This window comes from Scatophagus argus, chromosome 3, assembly GCF_020382885.2.
Source record: "Scatophagus argus isolate fScaArg1 chromosome 3, fScaArg1.pri, whole genome shotgun sequence".
Lineage (NCBI taxonomy): Eukaryota > Metazoa > Chordata > Actinopteri > Scatophagidae > Scatophagus > Scatophagus argus.
The window spans coordinates 14266651-14286176 of record NC_058495.1 but is presented as its reverse complement, the minus strand read 5'-3'; the positions used below and the strand labels follow the sequence as shown (position 1 = coordinate 14286176).

Here is a 19526-nt window from a genome sequence, read left to right as displayed (position 1 = left end):
GGAGGGCGGTTTCATGGTATGATGACAGGGTAAAGCTTGTCAGCATCAGTGTGTCAGGCTTACACCTGGGAAAGTATGAGCAAGGTGTGCTTTGGGCTCGGGTCTATATTAATGCAGATGCAAGCCTGTGGGTAAAGAGAAACAGGTTTTAAAAATCCCTATCAGTTCTCTGTTGCATGGGTGGTGTGGTGATGAAGCTTGAAGCTCATGTGTATTTTAGGTCATCTGACATCTTTGATAGATCACTGAGCTTAGGCAGGTAGATGAACAAATGAACTCTGAGGGTTAATCCATGCATTCTTGCAGGGTCACGTTTATGAACACACTGGGCTGTGGCATTTTAATAAAACCACCCTCTAAGTGTAAACACCGATTGCATGTTGACACACCAGGCATAGTACCAGATAAAATGATTTCTTTGTTGTCAATGTACAATAAAGATTCTGGGAAATTTATTACAAGAACTTCTACAAGCATTTTCTTTCTTTGTTTCACTGTTACAGCAGTATATAGGTTTCATAGAGAGATGTCCCTTAAATCAACAAAAGAATATTGCAATAGGGAGTGCAAGTGAAGGTTATCTATTAGCTGCCATCTGCATGTTATTGCTAAGTGACATGATAGCTGCTCTAAACAGAGTGATGTCCACACAGAAAACCAATGCATAACTGTGGTGTTTATAGTTACTTATAGTCATCATTGTTATCTTTAGGATGCTCCTACAAAGCTCCTGGGTCTCGTCTTCATCTCCACCCTCTTGAAGGAGTAGCGTTCTCCAGTTCGACCGTCTGTCAGGATGTACCATGTCCCCCAGTAGATACCGTTGGTCACCCCACTGTAGCGCCCACGGTAATACCGTCCGTTCAGGTTAGCTGCCAGGCAAGCATCGAACCACCAGCCTGCGCCGTAGTACTGACCACAGTTCCCAGCTGCGTAACGGTCGTGGTCTCGGTCAGAAGTGCTGAAGGATCTTCCGTCGTGGTTGTAACGTTTGCTGTAGCTCAGTGCATTGCCTGCATCGCCAGAGTATTCCCGCGCCGTTAGACGGTACCTGGGAAAAAGAGAAACAACATGCGGTACATTTGTCACGAGGACTGTGTTTGACATTCAAGTATGTACACACGCAATCGTGCACACACTGAACATACAGGTTTAGTTGAATACTGCAACCAGACCATTTTGAGGCCTGGTTGCAGTGCCTGAGTGATGTGTGATCTTTGATAGAAATGATTTTCCAATATCCTGTCTGCTTTAGTTTAAAGTTCTACAAAACATGTTTCCACAAGAATAGTATTTTTTTCAGTGTTACAACAGATGAGAGATTTCTGAATGAAGTGGGTGGGATTCACTCAGAAAAATGTGACATCACATAATTGTATCTACTAGTCACAGCTGAGCAGCATTTGAATCAAAACATAATGACACATGTGGTGTTGTTTGTACATGTTGCGGTTGAAAGATAATCACGAATGAGTACATTTTTGGTGTTTAACTCTTAACTCTTAGATATTGCTGCAACACAGCACACGGACGTCTTTGATGTCAACATTATTGTTTGTCCAGTTCATAAATGTTTTCAATGAAAATTCTGCCCATTATTCAAAAACTGCACGTTTATACAGCAGTAACTTTGATTGCCATTGTTTAGCCACAGACGTTTTCAGGAGCTTTAAGATATTAAACAGCTTTTAGCAGAAAATGTGTGCCTGTGTCCATGAGTGTTTCACCTCTGTGCCTCTGAGGCCACTTTGAAGTTGTTGTAGGTAGCATGGCGCTTCTGCTGGTGCCAGTCCTCCAGCTCGATGCGTAGTTGGTGTTGGCCAGTGGAGGTGAGGACATGCAGTGCTGCGTTCCCCAACCAGTGCTCTCCCTGTGGACTCCCAAATCCCTCCTGGTATTCCTGCCATGTCCTGTTGAAGTCCAGCGTGCCGTCCTGCCGATTCTGGATCACCGTCCACCCGCCGCCCGCCGTCTCCATGTCACATTTAGCCTGAGGCAAAGTAAAGACTTTGATATTATAAAGCCTAGATTTTAGAGATTAACAGATAGAAGGGGGTAAAGTAGAGCAGGGGTCCGTCTGTGTGTTTTATGAGTGTGGTGAATCTTAAATACCTCCAATGCCGGCCTGTGCAGGTCAGGTTGGATGGTGTAGATTCCATTCTCTTTGATCCCGAGCTTGTAAATCTCTGCACAGTCCTGAGGATGTAACCTCTCCAAGGGAGCAACTGAGAACCACACAAAGTACATTTTTATTCAATTAATTATTAATCAACAACTGTTGTATTAAGTGATCACCAGCAGTGCCCCCACCTGTGGGTGTATATTGTGTGATGCTCTTCAAGAAAAGCAGCAGGTCTTTTTCCCCCTCTCTTCCCACGGCTGCGCTCTCTGTCAACTCAGAGAAAGATCAGGTTATCAGGACACGTCACACAAAATAGATGCTTTGACATTAAATACTACACACGTTTGTATGGTGATTCTTCCAAGCTTCTTCACATCGTGAGAGATGCAGTGTGTGTGTGTGTGTGAGTGTTTGCGTGTGCATACACACTGATTTTCTCATCCTTCTTAGTGCAGTTGAATTCCTATGCACTCACCTATGACCAAGGCCTTAGCAGGCCTCACTGAGGTTCTGTTGACTATGCACGGGGGAGTGACAGGGCTGGCATTGTGTGTGTGTGTTTGTGTGTGTGTGTGTGTGTGGTGTATAAATATGTATTACTCACCCAGTCGTTTGGCCATTGCCCCAAGAGCCTGGCTGTGACAGTGGAGGTCACACTCTGTCAGTACAGCTGCCATTAGTGCCAGAATGGCCCCTAGAGAGTTGCTCTCTTGCCCCCCGTTGCTCCAGGGGCCTCCTTTTTCTTGAAGAGAGTGCATGCAGTGCTGCAGCTGAACCAGACGCTCTTTGACTCCACCAGTCTGTAAAGACAGTGCTCAAAGGTACTTCTTGAGAAGACAATATGTCACACATTAAGTCTGTAGTCATGGGTGATTGAATACCGCCAAATCCTCTTTATTTGTCAAAACAAAAAAACAAACAAAAAAAAACAATCTTATGTGTGAGTGTTGTTGAGTGAAATAGAGCTAAAGCAAATAAAGCTGTGCACGTGAATAATCATGCAACCTTTGATTTGGAAGGTGAATCCAAAACTCACTGCTCAGTGGCATGCTTTGTGTCACACCTAATTTGTCTCTAACACTTACATCAGCCATTGTGATAATGTCCCTCACACACCTGTTGCTGCATGAGCTCAACACAACCATATGATGAGGACATTTTTAAAGCAGACCTAATTTTATCCCTTCTTTGATTGCTGAATGTCATTGCTCCATGGTTGTTAGGTGGTTCCAAGTTTAGTGTGCCGACTGTCCCAGGAGAAAGGACCTGCTGGCCTGTGGCTGATAGTACACAGCTCAGGCTCCCTGGCACACGTGCATGAATAGACAAGAAATCAGCTCTGCTTCAACTTGTCTGTCAGAGTTTCTGGATCAAGGCTGAGAAATGTCTGATTAAAACTTGCATTATCTGTCTTTGTTAGAAGAAAGCTTTTAAGATTATTGAAAAAAATTCAGCACACGATGGCCCACCGCACTGCAGTCAATGTCACTTACCTTAGGCTGGGCTTGGGGGAAATTTCGTCTGTGCTCTGCCCTCTGAGGAAGATCTGAAATGGCTGGAAGTGAGACCCCCCTCCTGCAGGCTGTTGTCCCGGTTTGACCCTCACAGGCCCCGGTACCCTCTCCTGCTCCCGAGCTAGGCTGGATGGGTGCAGCCACCAGATTATCCCTGCAAGGAGGGTGTGTGCAGGCCAGAGATGCATCTGAGGACAGCAGCGCTCCCACAAACAGAGACAGCAGGGGGAGCAAACCAAGAGAACCTAATGGGATCATGGGAAAATGTGGAAAGCCAAGCTTGTCCTGACGTTTGTCTTAAGATCCTGGGCAGTGATACACGTTTTCCTCAAGGACGAAATCCTCCTTTGTCAGAGTTAAAAGTTGGTTGTCCTTTTGTTATGGATGATTCACAGCAACTTTCACTTCCCTTTCCTTTATATCTCAATCACTGCCTCCTCAGGTGCAAAGTGTTTGCTAACCTGACCTTTTTGTTTAGATCTTTCTATTTTTTCCCTTGTCTGTCTTGCTTTCATCCTCCTCTTCTTTCTTTTTTTGTCCTTATTCCATCTCGCTCATGGTCTTCCTCTCTCTCTCGCGCTCTCTGTTAGTGAGGTTGCTTTCACTCAGATTCCCAGATAACTGCGGCACTCTTTGCTGTCTGACATGGACTAATGCACCCACCCCCTGATGTACACACACACACACACACACACACACACACACACACACACAATCTGTCCATCTTCTTAACTCATCTCATTCTCTCTCTCTCCTAACCTCCCACACAGCCACACACAGAGGTGCATGTTTGCACACACACACACACACACACACACACACACACACACACACACACACACACACACACACACACACACGCACACACACACACACACACACACACCCAGAATGTGAATAGAAATCCTGCTCCATCTTTAACACATGTAATGTAACAATATGCACATGTAGACCAATCTTTTATAGATTAATTGTACTTTTTCTAATGCTGTGGATGAGCTTAGCACCTGTCTGTGTGATTGTGCCTGTGTCATATACTGTGTGTTCATCCTGGCATACCTTATTTATTCCTCTAAAGAGCCCCATACCCGCTCTAACCACATTTTAACCTCCTCTTGCCCTTACCCATCAATGTGCATACGCGGCAGTGTTTGTAGAGATGAAAACGCAGCAGATGCTTAAAGTATGTGACCACTTCCCACCTGTGTACCATTTTGTCACTCACGTCCTTTTGTGTTGCACTGTTTGTGTTTACAAACTGAGTTCCAAAGAGGCCATAAAGACCTGCCATTCAATAGGCACAAGAGGGCAGGAATTCCTCTATAAACACCAGTCATCAGGACCCTGCAGAGACACACTCCCACTAACAAGGAGCACAAACACGCACTGAGACACACTTACATGTGAACATGAAGCAGGATGAAAATCTCTGTTAGGTTCAGTCAGGAAAAATACTCTCATATTGTGAAACAGTGACTAAGAGGCATTCTTTTTCCTTTTTATAACCTTATAATGTCATATAATTAGATGTTATTACACCAATACACACTTGATATCAATATACAATTGAAAGGTTTTCTGTAACGTGACAACGTAATGTTATGCTTATGATTTTGTAGTGAAATGTCCCTTTAAGATATCCTGTGAAGAAAAAGCTTCTCCCAAGACCAGCCGCACACACACACACACACACACACACACACACACATGGTTTATGCAACCATCTTTGTTTGGACATTGCACTGACTTCCATTCACTGTGGATAGCCTAACCTTACTACCCAGGTCCTCAGAGATCAGGTTTTGCTGCATTAGGACCAGTTTTAGGTCCCCATGACAACCACTGATCCTCCTGTTTCTGCATGTTGCTTTGACAAAGATATTCTGGAGTATCATGAAACAGATCACTCACTCGCCTCTGATCTGCACACTTTCTTGGCACAATGTCAGCACCACAGAGTACTACACTGCTCTGCTAAGGTCCAAAATATAAATGCGTTCTAATGTCTAGGAACACCATATCACCTGATTCATTCAAACTGAGTTGACACTGCCCTCTAGTGGTGGATCACAGCTCTGCATTTTGACTACAACAAACTACAATGAATCTTTAACGTCTTATCTTACTCATATAAAGATGAAAAAGCATCACTGGTTTGGGGTAGTGATTAAAGTACGAGTTGCCACCTGGAGCAGTGAAGTTGTATCTAGACAGACTAGACATCCCAAGGATCAGACAAAACGGACATCAGAGAGGTGACAACGTTCCATCATGATCCTGATGACGTATTAATGCTGAAAGCCTGTCTGGCAGAGTAAATCTATCAAACAGAATTTTCTCTCAAGTGCTGTTTCCAAGGTCAAGAATTGACATCTTTTGAAGGGAAACTCTATCGATGTTACACATGACATTAAGATTCATGTGGACGACTACTCAGCCAAAGTCTCAGAAAATAACACTGATGTTTTAAGGGTTATCTTGACTTAGACTCAACACATTAAATTTTAACAGAAAACCTGTGTTTTTATGGGGTTTTAAAGAAGTGGACATTGTATAAGTCAGTTTTATTATGGTAACTTCTGTCACCTGTGTTTGGAGTTTGACCCATAGAGGCTAAAAAAAGGCATATCTCTGCTCTGCTGCTTTGATTTTAACCATTCTTTCTGTTTTTAATCTGACTTAATTGAGTTCCTAAACATTATGGGAGTGAAATACTAAACTGAATGCCTTTAACACTCACATGTGCAGGACCCCAACAAAACTGAACATCTGCAGTATATCAGCTGTCTGCAGTCTTTGGAACATGATACACATCTGTTAGCAAAGATCCAGCTTTAACTGTTGCACTGATGACATATAACCGTTTTCGGTGGCTGAACTTGCTCTGTAAGACAGAAATAATGCTGCATTTTTAGGCTACGATGAATAATAAAGAGGCATAAGTGGGCTGGGCTTATTAGCTGGCTGCGTGTGACGTAGGATGCATGCGTTGTTTTGGAGGAGGAAGTGAAAAGGGAAAGGAGAAGCTGAGGGTAGCAGTTAGGTCGCTCGCTGTCAGGCAAGCATTCAAGCAAAGTGCCAAATTTCCATACCATTTGTCGAAAATCTTCCTCGCAAATTTACGACACGTTTTTTTAAGTGCTCACGCAAAGTCAACGCGTTTTTCTAAAAAAATTGCAGCGAGGCATTGCCAAATTAACGCTAACTAACGAGTTCAGTGCCAGCGAGCTAGCTAGCTAGCTAACGTAACGCCTAGTTAGCCAATAACGCTAACTGTCCTGAACAACAACAGCTAGTTAGCTTGCAGCCCGGTCGGTTCCAGTCCAGAAGCCGCAGCTCCGGTGTGTCACAAGTAAGTTCTTGAGTTGACAACTGTCTGTTCACTTGTAGCTATAATCTTTGCTCACTCATTAATTCCTCCAGCGTCTCATTAACGCCAACGCTCTAACGGCTAATGGTGGTGCAATGTTTTTCGAGAAGCTTGTTGGCAAAAACAAGGCCGGCCTGTGGCTTCTCCATTTCAACAAGGAATGAGAACCATGGAGACGAGGTCGGCCAAACAAAGCATCATAAAAAGACGAGAATAATGATTTCTCTTAACACTTTGACTTTATTTGGGGTTCATGCATACCAAAATGGAGGAGTTCGGGGCAGACTCTGCACATCAAAACTGGTGATTTCTGTTTATTTGATTACTCAAATGTCGAGGTGGGTTTTGGCAACGTGTTGATGGTGGCAAATATCGAGTTTCATGTGCGTCTTCTGTCAGCAGGCTGTGTGAGATAAATATCATGTATCTCTGCTTTAATGTTGCCAGGCAGACTTGTCTTTTGTTTTTTCTGTGTTACATAGTTTTTCTTTCGATTGTGACTCACAGGTCACGCGGTTAGGTGCTCATCATAGGTGCTCTTAAATTTAATGACTCGATGTGGCTGCAACGCCCATTATTTGTGCCAGAAAGACTTCTTGGATGAAGCCCATCCCGAACCCGATTGCCATCTAAACATTGAAGCCCTGTATATCTTGTATATCTTATATCTTATTCACATCCAGATGTTGTCTGATACTGACAGTCTAACGTTTTCCTTTACCTTTTCTTCATTGTTAGTTTAAAGCCATGCTTATTTCATTTGGAGTATGAATACTGAGACGTGTTGCTGTTGTGATTTTGTTATTAATGATTAATTAAAATTGGTTGGCAACTTTTCCTGCAGTACAAACCGCTCATCTCAGGTTTCTTGATACTTGAGTTTGACTCTGAAGTACCTGTCTAGTTAGTTGAATCAGCTTATCCCATGAGTCAGCATGTATTGGTTTAAGTTGTCTTAAGTTTTGTTAACCCTGAGTTAATGGACCTCCTGTTTATCACATTGGACTAACCCAGACTCATATGACTGACAGAGCTAACCAAGAAACAACTGATGGCCTAACTTTTATGACGTGCGCAGTTGGGCTTGAGCATTGAGAAACATCTTAAGTCTATATTTAGTCTAGAGACTGTTTGTGTCTGTGGGTGTGCATGCATAATCCATATCAGAGGTGATCTGTGAATTCCAGTTGCTTCTGCCTGTGATTTACGGGTAGAAGGAAAATGTTTTTTGGGACTTTTCACTCAACACATGACAGTTTTTAACACGCATTTCTCAGTCTGAATCCTTAACTGGTTAGATGTCAGCTAATCCAGTGATCATGCTTTTTGATTTTTAACAGTGTAAACAAATGGGAGACCCTCCATGAACAGTAAGATATCACAAGTAAAAGAACATGCATGCAAAACTCAGATGTAATGAATTGAAGAGAGAATAAACTTTAAACTTAAATAAAGATATAAAGATTCATTACAGTTCATTTAGTTTATTACAAAGTGCTTATGCTAGTATCACTGAAATCTGTCAGTTACAGAAAAATTCCTGCGTTTTTAAACCTAGGCCCCGTGTGTGTAAATGATCAGTACTCAGCGAAAGTTTTGGAATTGCTCCAGTAGATATTTACTTCCACTAAAGGTGCTTTTTGCTCCTCACAGGCTAAGATTGTCACTTCACTGCTCAGCCTGTAACAGGCAAATAAAGAACTTTTAGTGGGTGTAACTTTGTCGATTGTAGTTGCTCCAGAAGATTACGCTGCTGTCATTTGTCAGCTGCCAGCTGAGTCGATCTGCTGGACCAGTTTCCAAACTTCTGGTAAATATGTTTCATTTACACACCAAACTATGTAAACACAGGGCCCAGGTTTAAAAATACCAGAATTTCCCCTTAATGTTGGTGCACCAATGCATTCCATGAGCCCTGGTTAATGTTAAAATGCTACAATAAACTAGAATGTCAGTGAGGTTCATTCACCTGATTTCTAACAGAGCCTTCTGTCAAAGAAGACACTTTTCTTGTTTTGCAAAGGTTTAAGATCTGAGTTGAGTTCTTCTGTAATCATGTGACTGTGGTCTGACCATGCCTAGACTTTAGTGATGAGCTGTTGTGTTTCATGCTTCTGTCAGCTAATCTGTGCTTCACAGTATGGCAGTCACTGGAGGACATTGCTTGGTACATTCAGGACTCAAGTGTACTTTCCAGCTCCTGATGGGAACTGAAGTGTTTGTGTTTTGTGAATGTAATGTAGGAATTTGGATTTATTTCAAGGGCTCCTGATCCAGTGTATATTTTGAATCAAGGCTGTGGTTTTTCATCCTTTTGTCTGGAACGTTTTTTGTTTTTTTTTTTAAATTAAGTATTGCTTATGTTCTTTAATTGGGTTACCTGTTTGGGTCGGTGGAAAGGTATGCCTAAAATGCATTGTACATGATGTATGTTGACTGGTTGGAGCTGATGGGAAATATTAGATTTTTCTGTTAAACAAGTTATTGTTCTTCACTGTCTGAAAATTATAAAAGTAATCACTTGTTTCCACCAAGTGAGGGATAGAATTTTCAGGGACATTTTTGTTCACAAATTTCTAAGAGTGTGACATTCTCAAATTCATTTGGTGATATTTTCTGCATGCTGTGGACTACTTTGCATGGCGACATATCCATTTGGGTTAAGACACAGTTCAGATCATTCGGTGTTGTATCATTGGCTATGTTTCCGTCTGACGGCTGCCTTTCTCACTCATAGTATGCATACTTACGATAGACTTTAGAAGTTGCATCATGCAGGACTGTGTATTTAACACGGATAAGACAAATGTGTGAAAAATAGATAAGGCAGCGTTTTATGAAATCAAGGTTTATTTTTATCTGTTCTGCATATTTGCATAAGGATAAGATTTAAAGATACCATCTTCAGCCTGTCCTGCAGTCCATTTTGTAATATGGGTTTCCTCCATGAAAAGTCAGATCATTATAGTTTTGACTGCTGCAATGAAGTCCTGGAAAGTAGGGGGTTGGTACCGTGGATAGAAGGCAGGATTAGTAATATTTAAAGGGACTAAAGATGATCTTGGACACCAATGATCAGGAAAAAATTACAGCAGTAATTGATCCAATGTCAGATGTGATATCTTGGGAGAAACGCGGTTCACTAAAGCCTCCTTGCTGCAAACTTGGTGCTCTTCACTGCTCACCACTGTATTTGAACGCTTAAGAAATTGCGTGTATTGCCTCATGGTGAATAACAATAAATGCTGAAAGTAACGGACTGACTAAACTCAGAAGGACCTCAAACACTTAAGTTAATTGTTGTGTTTATAATTAGCCGCATTACTCTCAAACTTGCGGCAAACTGTGTAATATGTAACACCACCAAGCTAAACTCCTGTTTCCAGGATAATGAAAATGTTTACTTTCCTTCAGCTCAGGCCTTAACCTGCCACCACTTTCTCACGAGTACCCAATCGGTACTGTGCATATGCAAGAAAATGATGTGTTTAATGTTGTTTCATACACTTTAGTTTGGACTTGTAGTATGGAGAAGAAGTCAGTCCTCTAGGAGGTAACTCCCTGTGGTACATGAGAGAGAAGAAGAATGATGTGTTCCTCGTGATTTACCCAGCAGCTTATAAAGCACATGACTGGAATGAATGGTATTCAGACCTGATTGGTCGAAGGGCATGAAACCATACACACAAAAATTTGTAGACTAATATTTTCCAAAGAGCCTGTCTGCATAGAAACAAATTTGCCTATGTATTGATTACATTGTCCCTGAACAATAGGAAATCGGTGATTAGGTTGTGACTGGCGATGAGGGAGTTAGGAAGGCATTGTTGGGTTCTGTCTGTGGGCTGAACCTTTTTCTGTTTGTCTCTCTACAGCTGTGGAAAAATGACATCCAGGAAGAAAGTGCTCTTGAAAGTCATCATCCTGGGAGATTCTGGGTGAGTCACAACATAGCTTATTAACCTTCTACGTGTCAGAACCAGTAATACAGGGTAGGAAATCATCTGGTCTGTTATGTTCAGTACGACAAAACCATATCGGCAAGGTTTTATTTTTGTCCCGAGTGACTGAAGATTGTAAGTCTATTAGTGTTATTTCCTTGTTGGCAGGAATTGTCAGTCTGTTGTAATCTGTCTCCAGGCAGAGCTCTGCCTGGAGCTCTGGAGACATAATAATAACAACAATAATAATAATAATAATTCCTGGCATTCCTTTTCAAGTGCTGCATGGAATTGTATGTGAAAAGTAAATACATCATTATACAAACAGTTTTAAATGCAGTTAATTAATGCCTTAATTACAAAGTTTAGGTTTAGTAAGCTTTGTGATGGTCTTATAACTTGGTGATATTGGATTATCCGCTATTTTGTATTGCTTTTCTCTACTGATAATATGACAATGTTTTGTCTGTGTTTGTTGGTCATTTCCTACATTGGGTAAACTGTGCTTTTTCTCTGCCTTTTTTTTTTTTTTTCCCCATGTGGGGCATATAAAAAAAAAAAAGGTGCACCACTTTTACTGTGCTGCAGCCTCTCAGACTTGGAAAAGAGAACATTAAGCTATTGTATATTATAGGAATTACACTAATCAAGATTCCAAACAGTATCTTGTCATTTCTCACGATATTAGGTCCTTTTTACACTTGGCATGTCAGTTTCCTCATACTGGGATAAAATCCAGATGGAGTTTTAGTGAGATCTGTTTGCTGGGATTTTTCTGTTTTGGGACAAAAATCCAAGTCAGGGTCAAAACTAGCACAGGGTGTGCCGGTAATGCACTTTAATCTGTTTGGTAACTACCAAAAATCTTCAATTTTCAATCCACTTGTAATGCTTCTTGGTTGCATTTACACCTGTCTTTTTTGAGATGACATTGCTATTTTAATCAGCCACAGACACATGGAGTTAATGCATATTTCATAGTAGTCATCAAACTGTACCTCTTTTTCATTAAACTTTTTTATTTTTGCTTTGCTGTCTTCTACTCTCAGTGTTGGAAAGACTTCCCTAATGAACCAGTACGTGAACAAGAAGTTTAGTAACCAGTATAAAGCTACAATAGGAGCAGACTTCCTGACCAAGGAGGTGATGGTGGACGACCGGCTCGTTACAATGCAGGTACAGCACAGTTACAACTGGACAACTTTCATCTTTAGGATTTCAACTGTGAATCATTTAAGCCTTTGCAGCAGTGTTGGCTGTTCTGTAGTCTTGGCCATGCACTAAACTTTTGGTCTCCTTGTGGTTGTGTAGATCTGGGACACAGCTGGCCAGGAGAGGTTTCAGTCTTTGGGTGTTGCCTTCTACCGTGGAGCAGACTGCTGTGTGCTGGTGTTTGATGTGACTGCTCCCAACACCTTCAAGACACTCGACAGCTGGAGGGATGAGTTTTTGATCCAGGCCAGCCCTCGAGATCCTGAGAACTTCCCCTTCGTGGTGCTAGGCAACAAGATTGACTTGGAGAACAGACAGGTTGGTATTAGTGGATAATGATTTCATGATGAACTCATTTCAAATCATTTCCTGCATTAAAATTTCAGTACTGTAGAGATACAGGAAATGCCTAGCCAAAGCAAAACTGGGACAGTTTATGTCTTAACCACTAGCCCACCAGATGCCCCGTTTGGCAGAGTCTACAGAGGATGAACATTGGGAATGTCTACACTTTTCTGCACTATGTTGACTTTGTGTTTTTTATGGTGTATGATGAGCTGAACCCACTTTAAACAAACTAAATGATGTGGAGTAACATTTAATGTAAAGGTCCACTGTGTAGGAGTTGGGGTGATGTAGATGCGGTAATTGAATATAATGTTCATTTTCATCTGTGTATAACCTGACAGCTGAGAATCATTGTGTTTTCATTATCTTAGAATGGACCTTTTAAATCTACAGAAGGTTGTCTTCCATGCAGTCTGCCATGTTGGACTGCCATGTTTCTACTGTAGCCAGGATGAATAAACCAGATAGTGAGTCTAGAGAAAGCTTTTCGCGTCTCACCATAGGGCAGAGTGAGGGAAAGGGTGCTGTGTGCTACTGTGCAGCTAGATCCTTCCTTCTTCACTATACTAAAAATAATTTTTCTTTTGAAGACAGTATTGAACCCATCCATGTGTAGTACATTTCAGCTCAATGTCTTCCTCCTCATGCACACAGGTAACCACCAAAAGGGCTCAGGCTTGGTGTCAGAGTAAGAACAACATCCCCTACTTTGAGACCAGTGCCAAAGAAGCCATAAACGTAGAACAGGCATTCCAGACAATTGCACGTAACGCCCTCAAACAAGTGAGTAACAGTTGCTTGAAATAGAAAATGAAAGTCATTGACTACATAGATGTGTGTTTTGTTATTGGCATATCTTAATGAAGTGTACAACATTGTGCAACATTAAAAGCCGAATAATTTAAAATCCAGTGTCTGTGGATTTGGCGGTTAAATTTCCTCCTTTGCTTCCCTGCCAGGAGACGGAGGTGGAGTTGTATAATGAATTCCCAGAGCCCATAAAACTGGATAGGAATGACAGAGCTAAACCTTCAGCGGAAAGCTGCAGCTGCTAAGGGACAACTTGGACCATCTTCTGTCTTGGCTTTCTGAAACACCCTGTCCCCGGTTACATCACATGCACCTTGCTCCCAGGGAAAGTACTTCCCTATTGGTCTTCCTCTCTCACACCACTGTTCATTCCATCGACCACAACCCCTCACGCAGTACGCTGCACTTGGATGTATCCTGCCCTCACTTAGTGCACAGATTAATACACTAGCGTACATAAAATACGCCGACAAATCCCGTGCCCAAAGATCACACAAGAGAAGAATGACACCCCTTCTGACCCTCGACTCAATAGTGAGTCATCTCCTACCCTGCCCGCCCATTTTTCCTGACCGTGGCCCCTGATTCTCACACTGAGTGGGCAAGATGGAGCCATGTTCAAAGAGTGCAATGGGGAACTCTAGGTGGACTGGCTGATGCTCTGTAATGTGAGATGATGTTGGCTAACATCAGCATCCCAAGTATCTTATTCTTTCTTTCTGTTTTCTTTTTGCTTTCCTTTGCCTATCTGTCAAGAAATAACGGAGTTGAACTATATAAATATATATATATATATAATTTTTTTTTTTTAATTGGCTGATGTTATTTCTTAAGCCAATCTGAAACACATAGTTTTTTTTGCACTTTCTTTTTATGTTTTGCCTTTAAATGTTAAAGAGGGATGATTTGATTTTGGGCAACATCTGCTACCACCCGCCTTTTGGTAAGCTTCAATTTATACTTCCTCACTTTGTTATCCCCTGTCAAAAATCCCCCAACAATCTGTTTAACACTTTGGTGGTTGTACTGCCTTTTCCCTTCATGGTTTTGTGTAAATTGGTTTATTACTGCCTCACACTGCAGACGAAATGCTACAAAGTAGACCTTAAGTGAAAGCTGATAATGCAGTCACAATGTAAAATGGGGATTAATTCCTTGATATATTAATATTTGCCTTTTTATTTAACATTTAACATTACTTGTACTGCAACTATTACTGCTGTATGTGTTATGTCCTTCATCAGACATCATTCAATGCTATGGAATTACAATATGTGTTACCAGCACGGCATACTCGTGTCTTCTGTCATGTCTTTGTTATTGCTGTTCTCTCTATTTGCTTGTAGCTCAGGTTGGCTAAAAACTTAATATTTTTAACGGATTGTGTGTTACGGTGTAGAGATGGTACAGGTGAAAGGCTGATGGATTGAACTGAAATGGATGGTCTCTCTCTCTTTCCATTTGAAGAAAGGATCCAACTTTACGCCCTGGTATTACTCTTTTCCTTATAGAAAAAACAAATCACTGCAATGCCAATGATGTTATCAAAGAAAATTGGGACGTCAAATAATAAAACTCTTGAATATATCAGTGGTCCAGCATTGTGTGTCTCACTTTCTGTTTGGTTTCCTACAGTTTCTTAATGCATCCAGACACTGTCTCACCTGCATAGTGAAAGATGTATTTTTTAGCATTTGTATGTTTTCAAGTGCGACTTCAAACAAGGCATTTGTGTGGTCCTATGCTTGGATGAACTACAGTTTTTTAAAAAAATGTTTAGACACGTTTCATCTGTACACATTTTGATTTGTTTAATTAAATAGAACTGCAAGACCCTGGCAAACTGCTGCCCTTTAAACTCACTGCGTGCACACTCATTCCATATTTGCTACGTGATAAGCTCAAACAGTTCACTTTAAGTAGCAAGAAGTCAATTTAATTTCATTGTCCAAAGAGGTTATATTACCCAGAATAACTGTAAACTTGTGGGACTGCGTGACCTCAAAGGATACGACCGTGTGTCCAAAGGATTTTGTCTCGTCATAGTATGTAAAGCAAGAGCAAAAGTGTTACTGAAGAATAAGTGAATCGTGACAGTGAAGTTAAACGTGCAATCCCTGGACTCTGAAACTAAATGGGACTCAGGCAAAAACATTTTTATTATTTACACCTGTGCTGTTCCTGCTGTGTGATATCTTTAATAAGCTCTTAATTTTTTTTCAAAGCAGACATTGAAAAACACTGACATAAAAAAAAAACGGCTGCATAACACTGAATTCAGCTAGTTGAGAAAAGCCATTCTGGTACAATAGTAATCAGGAAAACTAAATGAAAACTTCAGTATCATTTAACTGCTCATTTTTATTTTAGAGTTTGACCATGAGCAAGAGAGAAACTCAAACTGCAAGCTAAAATAACCAGTTAAACAAATATTTGATTGCATTAATATAATAAGTAGACCGTTATAGCGAGTTGTGCCTCCAGTGAATGTCTGTGGTGAGAGGAACAATTAATCTGCTTTGTACTTTGGAAACCTGGTTTTTTGAAAGGTGCTATATAAATAAGGGTATTTTTATATTATTATTATTATTATGCTGGAGTCTCAATATTTACTATTACTGTTACTATTGGTAATTTCGTGCTCTCTTTTATTTCTCCTCTGAATAAGTGGCTCGGAGGCAGAGCTGACTTCCGGTATGTTCACGGAAGAGCACTAACAAGTGTAGCTACTTCCGCCTTCAGCAGCCTCTCATCATTCAGAGAAATGGTAAGAGAAATTATCCGTATGTGTTGATAAACCGGCACAGTTTAAGAGCAACCTATTTCAGATCTGGTCCATACTAAGTCCTCACTAAAGTCCTCGACTAACACTGCATGCACGCGAAGGGCGCGGCTCACGTTTGCTCTGGTCGTATTTGTGTTAGCTTGGCAGGTAGTTAGCTAACAAGCTAACATTAGCCGGTGGGATTCCTAGCTCAAAAGAGAATATACGACAGAGTAGAATGGTACATCGTCGTAGTGCACGCAGTTAGTGACACCACATGGACTGTTAGAATTGGTGTGACATGTGAGAATGGTCTTTACACTGCAGTAATGCTTGCTAAATAAAAGAGTGCGAACTGCAGTGATGGACAGACATCTGGTGGACCGGCTGATGATGTTGTGTTGCACCATCTGGAGCTGCTTTATCGCTCAGCTTAAGCTTAATCGTACTGTCTGATTAACATTTATTATTTAAGTTTTTAAACTTCTATCAGTGTTTCCTGCAATTACCAACATCTGGTGAAGTAGCTGAGTCTTTTGCTGGTACCAGATGTTCAGATGGTGATATGGTTGGACTGCATGTACCCTCAGCTTTGAACAATGTCACTGCTAAATTAATATTTGTTTATATTTGTCATCACATTTAGATATTGTGCTTTTCTTTTTCAACAGCATATGGCTTATGTTCTTAGGCGTGCTATGGGCTTTGTGTGTGTTGGTGTTGTATTTGTGTTTGCTGACTGGGGTCAGATAATAGAGTCAGCTACAAAACATCACCTCTGGAGTATAGCTTGATCTTGGTACTGTATTTGAGAGGGCAATATCGATAATTAAAACTTTAAAACAGCTCACTAACAACATATATAAACAGAAACATTTTGATAGAGAAGGCTTAAATAGTGAAGAGTTGTGATGACGTGCAAAGAGGGAGGACGTCATTACTCTGCTATGTCTTTACATGGCAAATAGTTGCTATATTCATTATATAGCAGGCCCAGAGTTATGCAAGCATTTTTTCCTGTCAACAGTACTTTTCTGGCTCCATGGAGTCCAGGTTCATTGACATGAGGTGGTAGTTGCATCACAAAGACCCAGTCAATGTATACTGTGCATTGTTATTAGGCGAAGTGTAACCAGGGAAGAGTGTGTATTTGAAACTTGTTGATTCACAGGACCTTTCACAAGTCAGTCTCAAATACACCTACCTATACAGTCAGAAATTCTTCTTTAGTAATGATAATCGCCTACTCTTTCTTGCTGTTCTCCCACAGACAGCAACTTTGCGCCCATATCTCAATGCAGTGCGGGCTACCCTGCAGGCTGCCCTCTGCCTGGAGAATTTCTCCTCACAAGTGGTGGAGAGACACAACAAGCCGGAGGTGGAAGTACGGTGAGTGTGTCACCGCAAACTCTGAGCAGTGCATGTTTCACTTCTTAATGCCTTTGGACAGGAAGTCAATTGTGTGTGTTTCTCCCACTTCTGCCACTAGGAGTAGTAAAGAGTTGCTCCTCCAACCTGTGATCATCAGCCGCAACGACAAGGAGAAAGTTCTGATTGAGGGTTCAATCAACTCAGTTCGAGTCAGCATCGCCGTCAAGCAGGTCAGTCAGGCTGCTGTCAGGGTGCCTGTGGTTACGTGTTTAGACCCTGATACGTAACAGATGGTTGATATGATTGATGTGCAGATCATAACTGTATCTCTAATCTGGACTATTCCTCATAAATCATTTGCTACTGCAGGCAGATGAGATCGAGAAGATTCTGTGCCATAAATTCATGCGTTTCATGATGATGAGAGCAGAGAACTTCTTCATCCTCAGGAGGAAACCCGTGGAGGTACGTGGGCTTTGAAAATGGGCCAGCCACATTTACACGGTTCCCACACATACTGATTCAGTCAAGGAAAATTACCCCAAATATCCTCATAAGCAAAAATGAAAAGGACTTTGTTATATGACCTGTTGTAAATTTTATGAAACATCACAATGAAATCCACCAAAAAGGCGAATCCATCATATTTTGTGTTTCTGAGGTGTTGACATCATTTCGTTACTTCCAAGTAGAGTTCTTCACATTTTGGTTGAAGTACGAATGTTTAATGTGAATTTTTCACAAGCTCTTCTTTGAACTTTTCCACGTGTGATCTGACATAGGTTTCTGCATGATTACCTTGCTAGGCCCCCCGCCTGCAGATGGAGTCGGCCTTCGTTGTAGTTGAGGACAGAGTATAGTTAGGCACGAGTTACTTTATGTTTTGTTAAATGCTCTGAATGCACCTTGAACGTTCCAGTTAGTTATCATCCAGTTATTTAAGCCACCTTTTTTCCACATTTTCCACAAATAATCAGGTGATGTTTTAGAAAATAATTTGTTACAAATAGTGGGAACCTGTCAGTTATTACTGTTCACCAGCTTTGAATCAAACAGATACATGTGAAAACCTGTAAACCTGAAAACACTTTCATCACTGTTTGCTAACAGATCGTTAACACTCTTCTTTTGCTGTCCACCTGAATTTCGCAGGGCTATGACATCAGTTTTCTCATCACCAACTTCCACACAGAGCAGATGTACAAACACAAGCTGGTGGATTTTGTCATTCATTTCATGGAAGAAATTGACAAGGAGATCAGTGAAATGAAGCTGTCTGTCAACGCCAGGGCTCGCATCGTCGCTGAGGAGTTCCTCAAAAATGTAAGTTGGAAGTTTTTGTGTCTCTGTGCTTGAATTGATGCAGCATTTTTTGTAAAAGTAGTTTAGGTTTTGCATTGTTTGTATACTAGGGTGTCTTATAAGGGCTCTGATTCAGTTATTTTCTGTGCTGTTATTTTAGTGCTAGAATGTTCTAAAGTTATTGTAAAAAAAAAACAAACAAAAAAAACTTTAGCATTATTTTTGTTTTACTCTTACAGTTCTGAGAGAGAAAACCTACATTCCTTTTGCAATCTTGGCCGTCAATGTGGAACGTTCAGAGATCAGAGAGGAGACAAAATATGATCAGCCAAGAGGAGATGAGAAACAGAAGGCGTACAGTAAAGACGTATGGGCCAATGGGGTTCTGCCCTTTAACCTTGAAAAGCCCCTTTGCTCAAAAATATTGATGTTTGTACATAATGAATATTCACACCAGATGTTTATTTCTGCCTGTAGAACATCAGAGGAAGTCAGGACAGGTCCTTTGTAATCAATATTAGTGAGCACAGGGTAATATGGACTTTATTTTAAAATAATTTAAATGTTTTTTTTTAATATATATATATATAGAAATACTATGTGCACATAAATTTAATTTTGCTGTTTCGTTAGGACAGACCATGAGGGCAATCAATTGGCGCACATTTCTTTTCACAAGTACAGAGTCAACCTTATTGTAAATGGAAATAATTAAAATAAATATACTTGCTGGCAGTAAACATAAATAAAAACATTATCCTTTGTATTTTAG

At 40.9% G+C, this 19526-nt stretch overlaps 3 protein-coding genes across 3 annotated transcripts; 2 read left to right on the top strand and 1 right to left on the bottom strand.

The window, feature by feature from the left end:
• Positions 1–214: 214 nt before the first annotated feature.
• si:ch211-157b11.8 (fibroleukin) lies at positions 215–4286 on the bottom strand. The gene is made up of 6 exons (XM_046383877.1): positions 3616–4286; positions 2727–2922; positions 2311–2388; positions 2113–2225; positions 1728–1990; positions 215–1051 (listed from the first exon to the last, which is right to left on the bottom strand). Exons 1-6 carry the CDS (start codon positions 3892–3894, stop codon positions 709–711), a joined length of 1272 nt encoding a protein of 423 aa, XP_046239833.1. The 5' UTR covers positions 3895–4286; the 3' UTR covers positions 215–708.
• A 2340-nt stretch (positions 4287–6626) lies between these two features.
• LOC124056444 (ras-related protein rab7-like) lies at positions 6627–14904 on the top strand. The gene is made up of 6 exons (XM_046383874.1): positions 6627–6988; positions 10882–10944; positions 11997–12123; positions 12259–12477; positions 13162–13290; positions 13467–14904. Exons 2-6 carry the CDS (start codon positions 10892–10894, stop codon positions 13560–13562), a joined length of 624 nt encoding a protein of 207 aa, XP_046239830.1. The 5' UTR covers positions 6627–6988; positions 10882–10891; the 3' UTR covers positions 13563–14904.
• Positions 14905–15966: 1062 nt separating this feature from the next.
• On the top strand, positions 15967–19520 carry arpc4 (actin related protein 2/3 complex, subunit 4). The gene is made up of 6 exons (XM_046383876.1): positions 15967–16084; positions 17352–17470; positions 17571–17682; positions 17822–17917; positions 18605–18775; positions 18994–19520. The coding sequence occupies exons 1-6, from the start codon at positions 16082–16084 to the stop codon at positions 18997–18999; spliced, it is 507 nt and encodes a 168-aa protein (XP_046239832.1). The 5' UTR covers positions 15967–16081; the 3' UTR covers positions 19000–19520.
• Positions 19521–19526: the final 6 nt, after the last annotated feature.

Bases quoted from the DNA above. Each gene is read 5' to 3' on its own strand.
- arpc4 (XM_046383876.1), top strand. The intron at 17,471-17,570 runs GTGAGTGTGTCA...TTCTGCCACTAG, and splicing joins AAGCCGGAGGTGGAAGTACG to GAGTAGTAAAGAGTTGCTCC. The intron at 17,683-17,821 runs GTCAGTCAGGCT...TTGCTACTGCAG, and splicing joins TCAGCATCGCCGTCAAGCAG to GCAGATGAGATCGAGAAGAT.
- si:ch211-157b11.8 (XM_046383877.1), bottom strand. From the start codon at position 3,894: ATGATCCCATTAGGTTCTCTTGGTTTGCTCCCCCTGCTGTCTCTGTTT. The intron at 2,923-3,615 runs GTAAGTGACATT...CTGTCTTTACAG, and splicing joins TCCCCCAAGCCCAGCCTAAG to ACTGGTGGAGTCAAAGAGCG. The intron at 2,226-2,310 runs GTGGGGGCACTG...TGTGGTTCTCAG, and splicing joins CACACAATATACACCCACAG to TTGCTCCCTTGGAGAGGTTA.
- LOC124056444 (XM_046383874.1), top strand. From the start codon at position 10,892: ATGACATCCAGGAAGAAAGTGCTCTTGAAAGTCATCATCCTGGGAGAT. The intron at 10,945-11,996 runs GTGAGTCACAAC...TTCTACTCTCAG, and splicing joins ATCATCCTGGGAGATTCTGG to TGTTGGAAAGACTTCCCTAA. The intron at 12,124-12,258 runs GTACAGCACAGT...GTGGTTGTGTAG, and splicing joins ACCGGCTCGTTACAATGCAG to ATCTGGGACACAGCTGGCCA.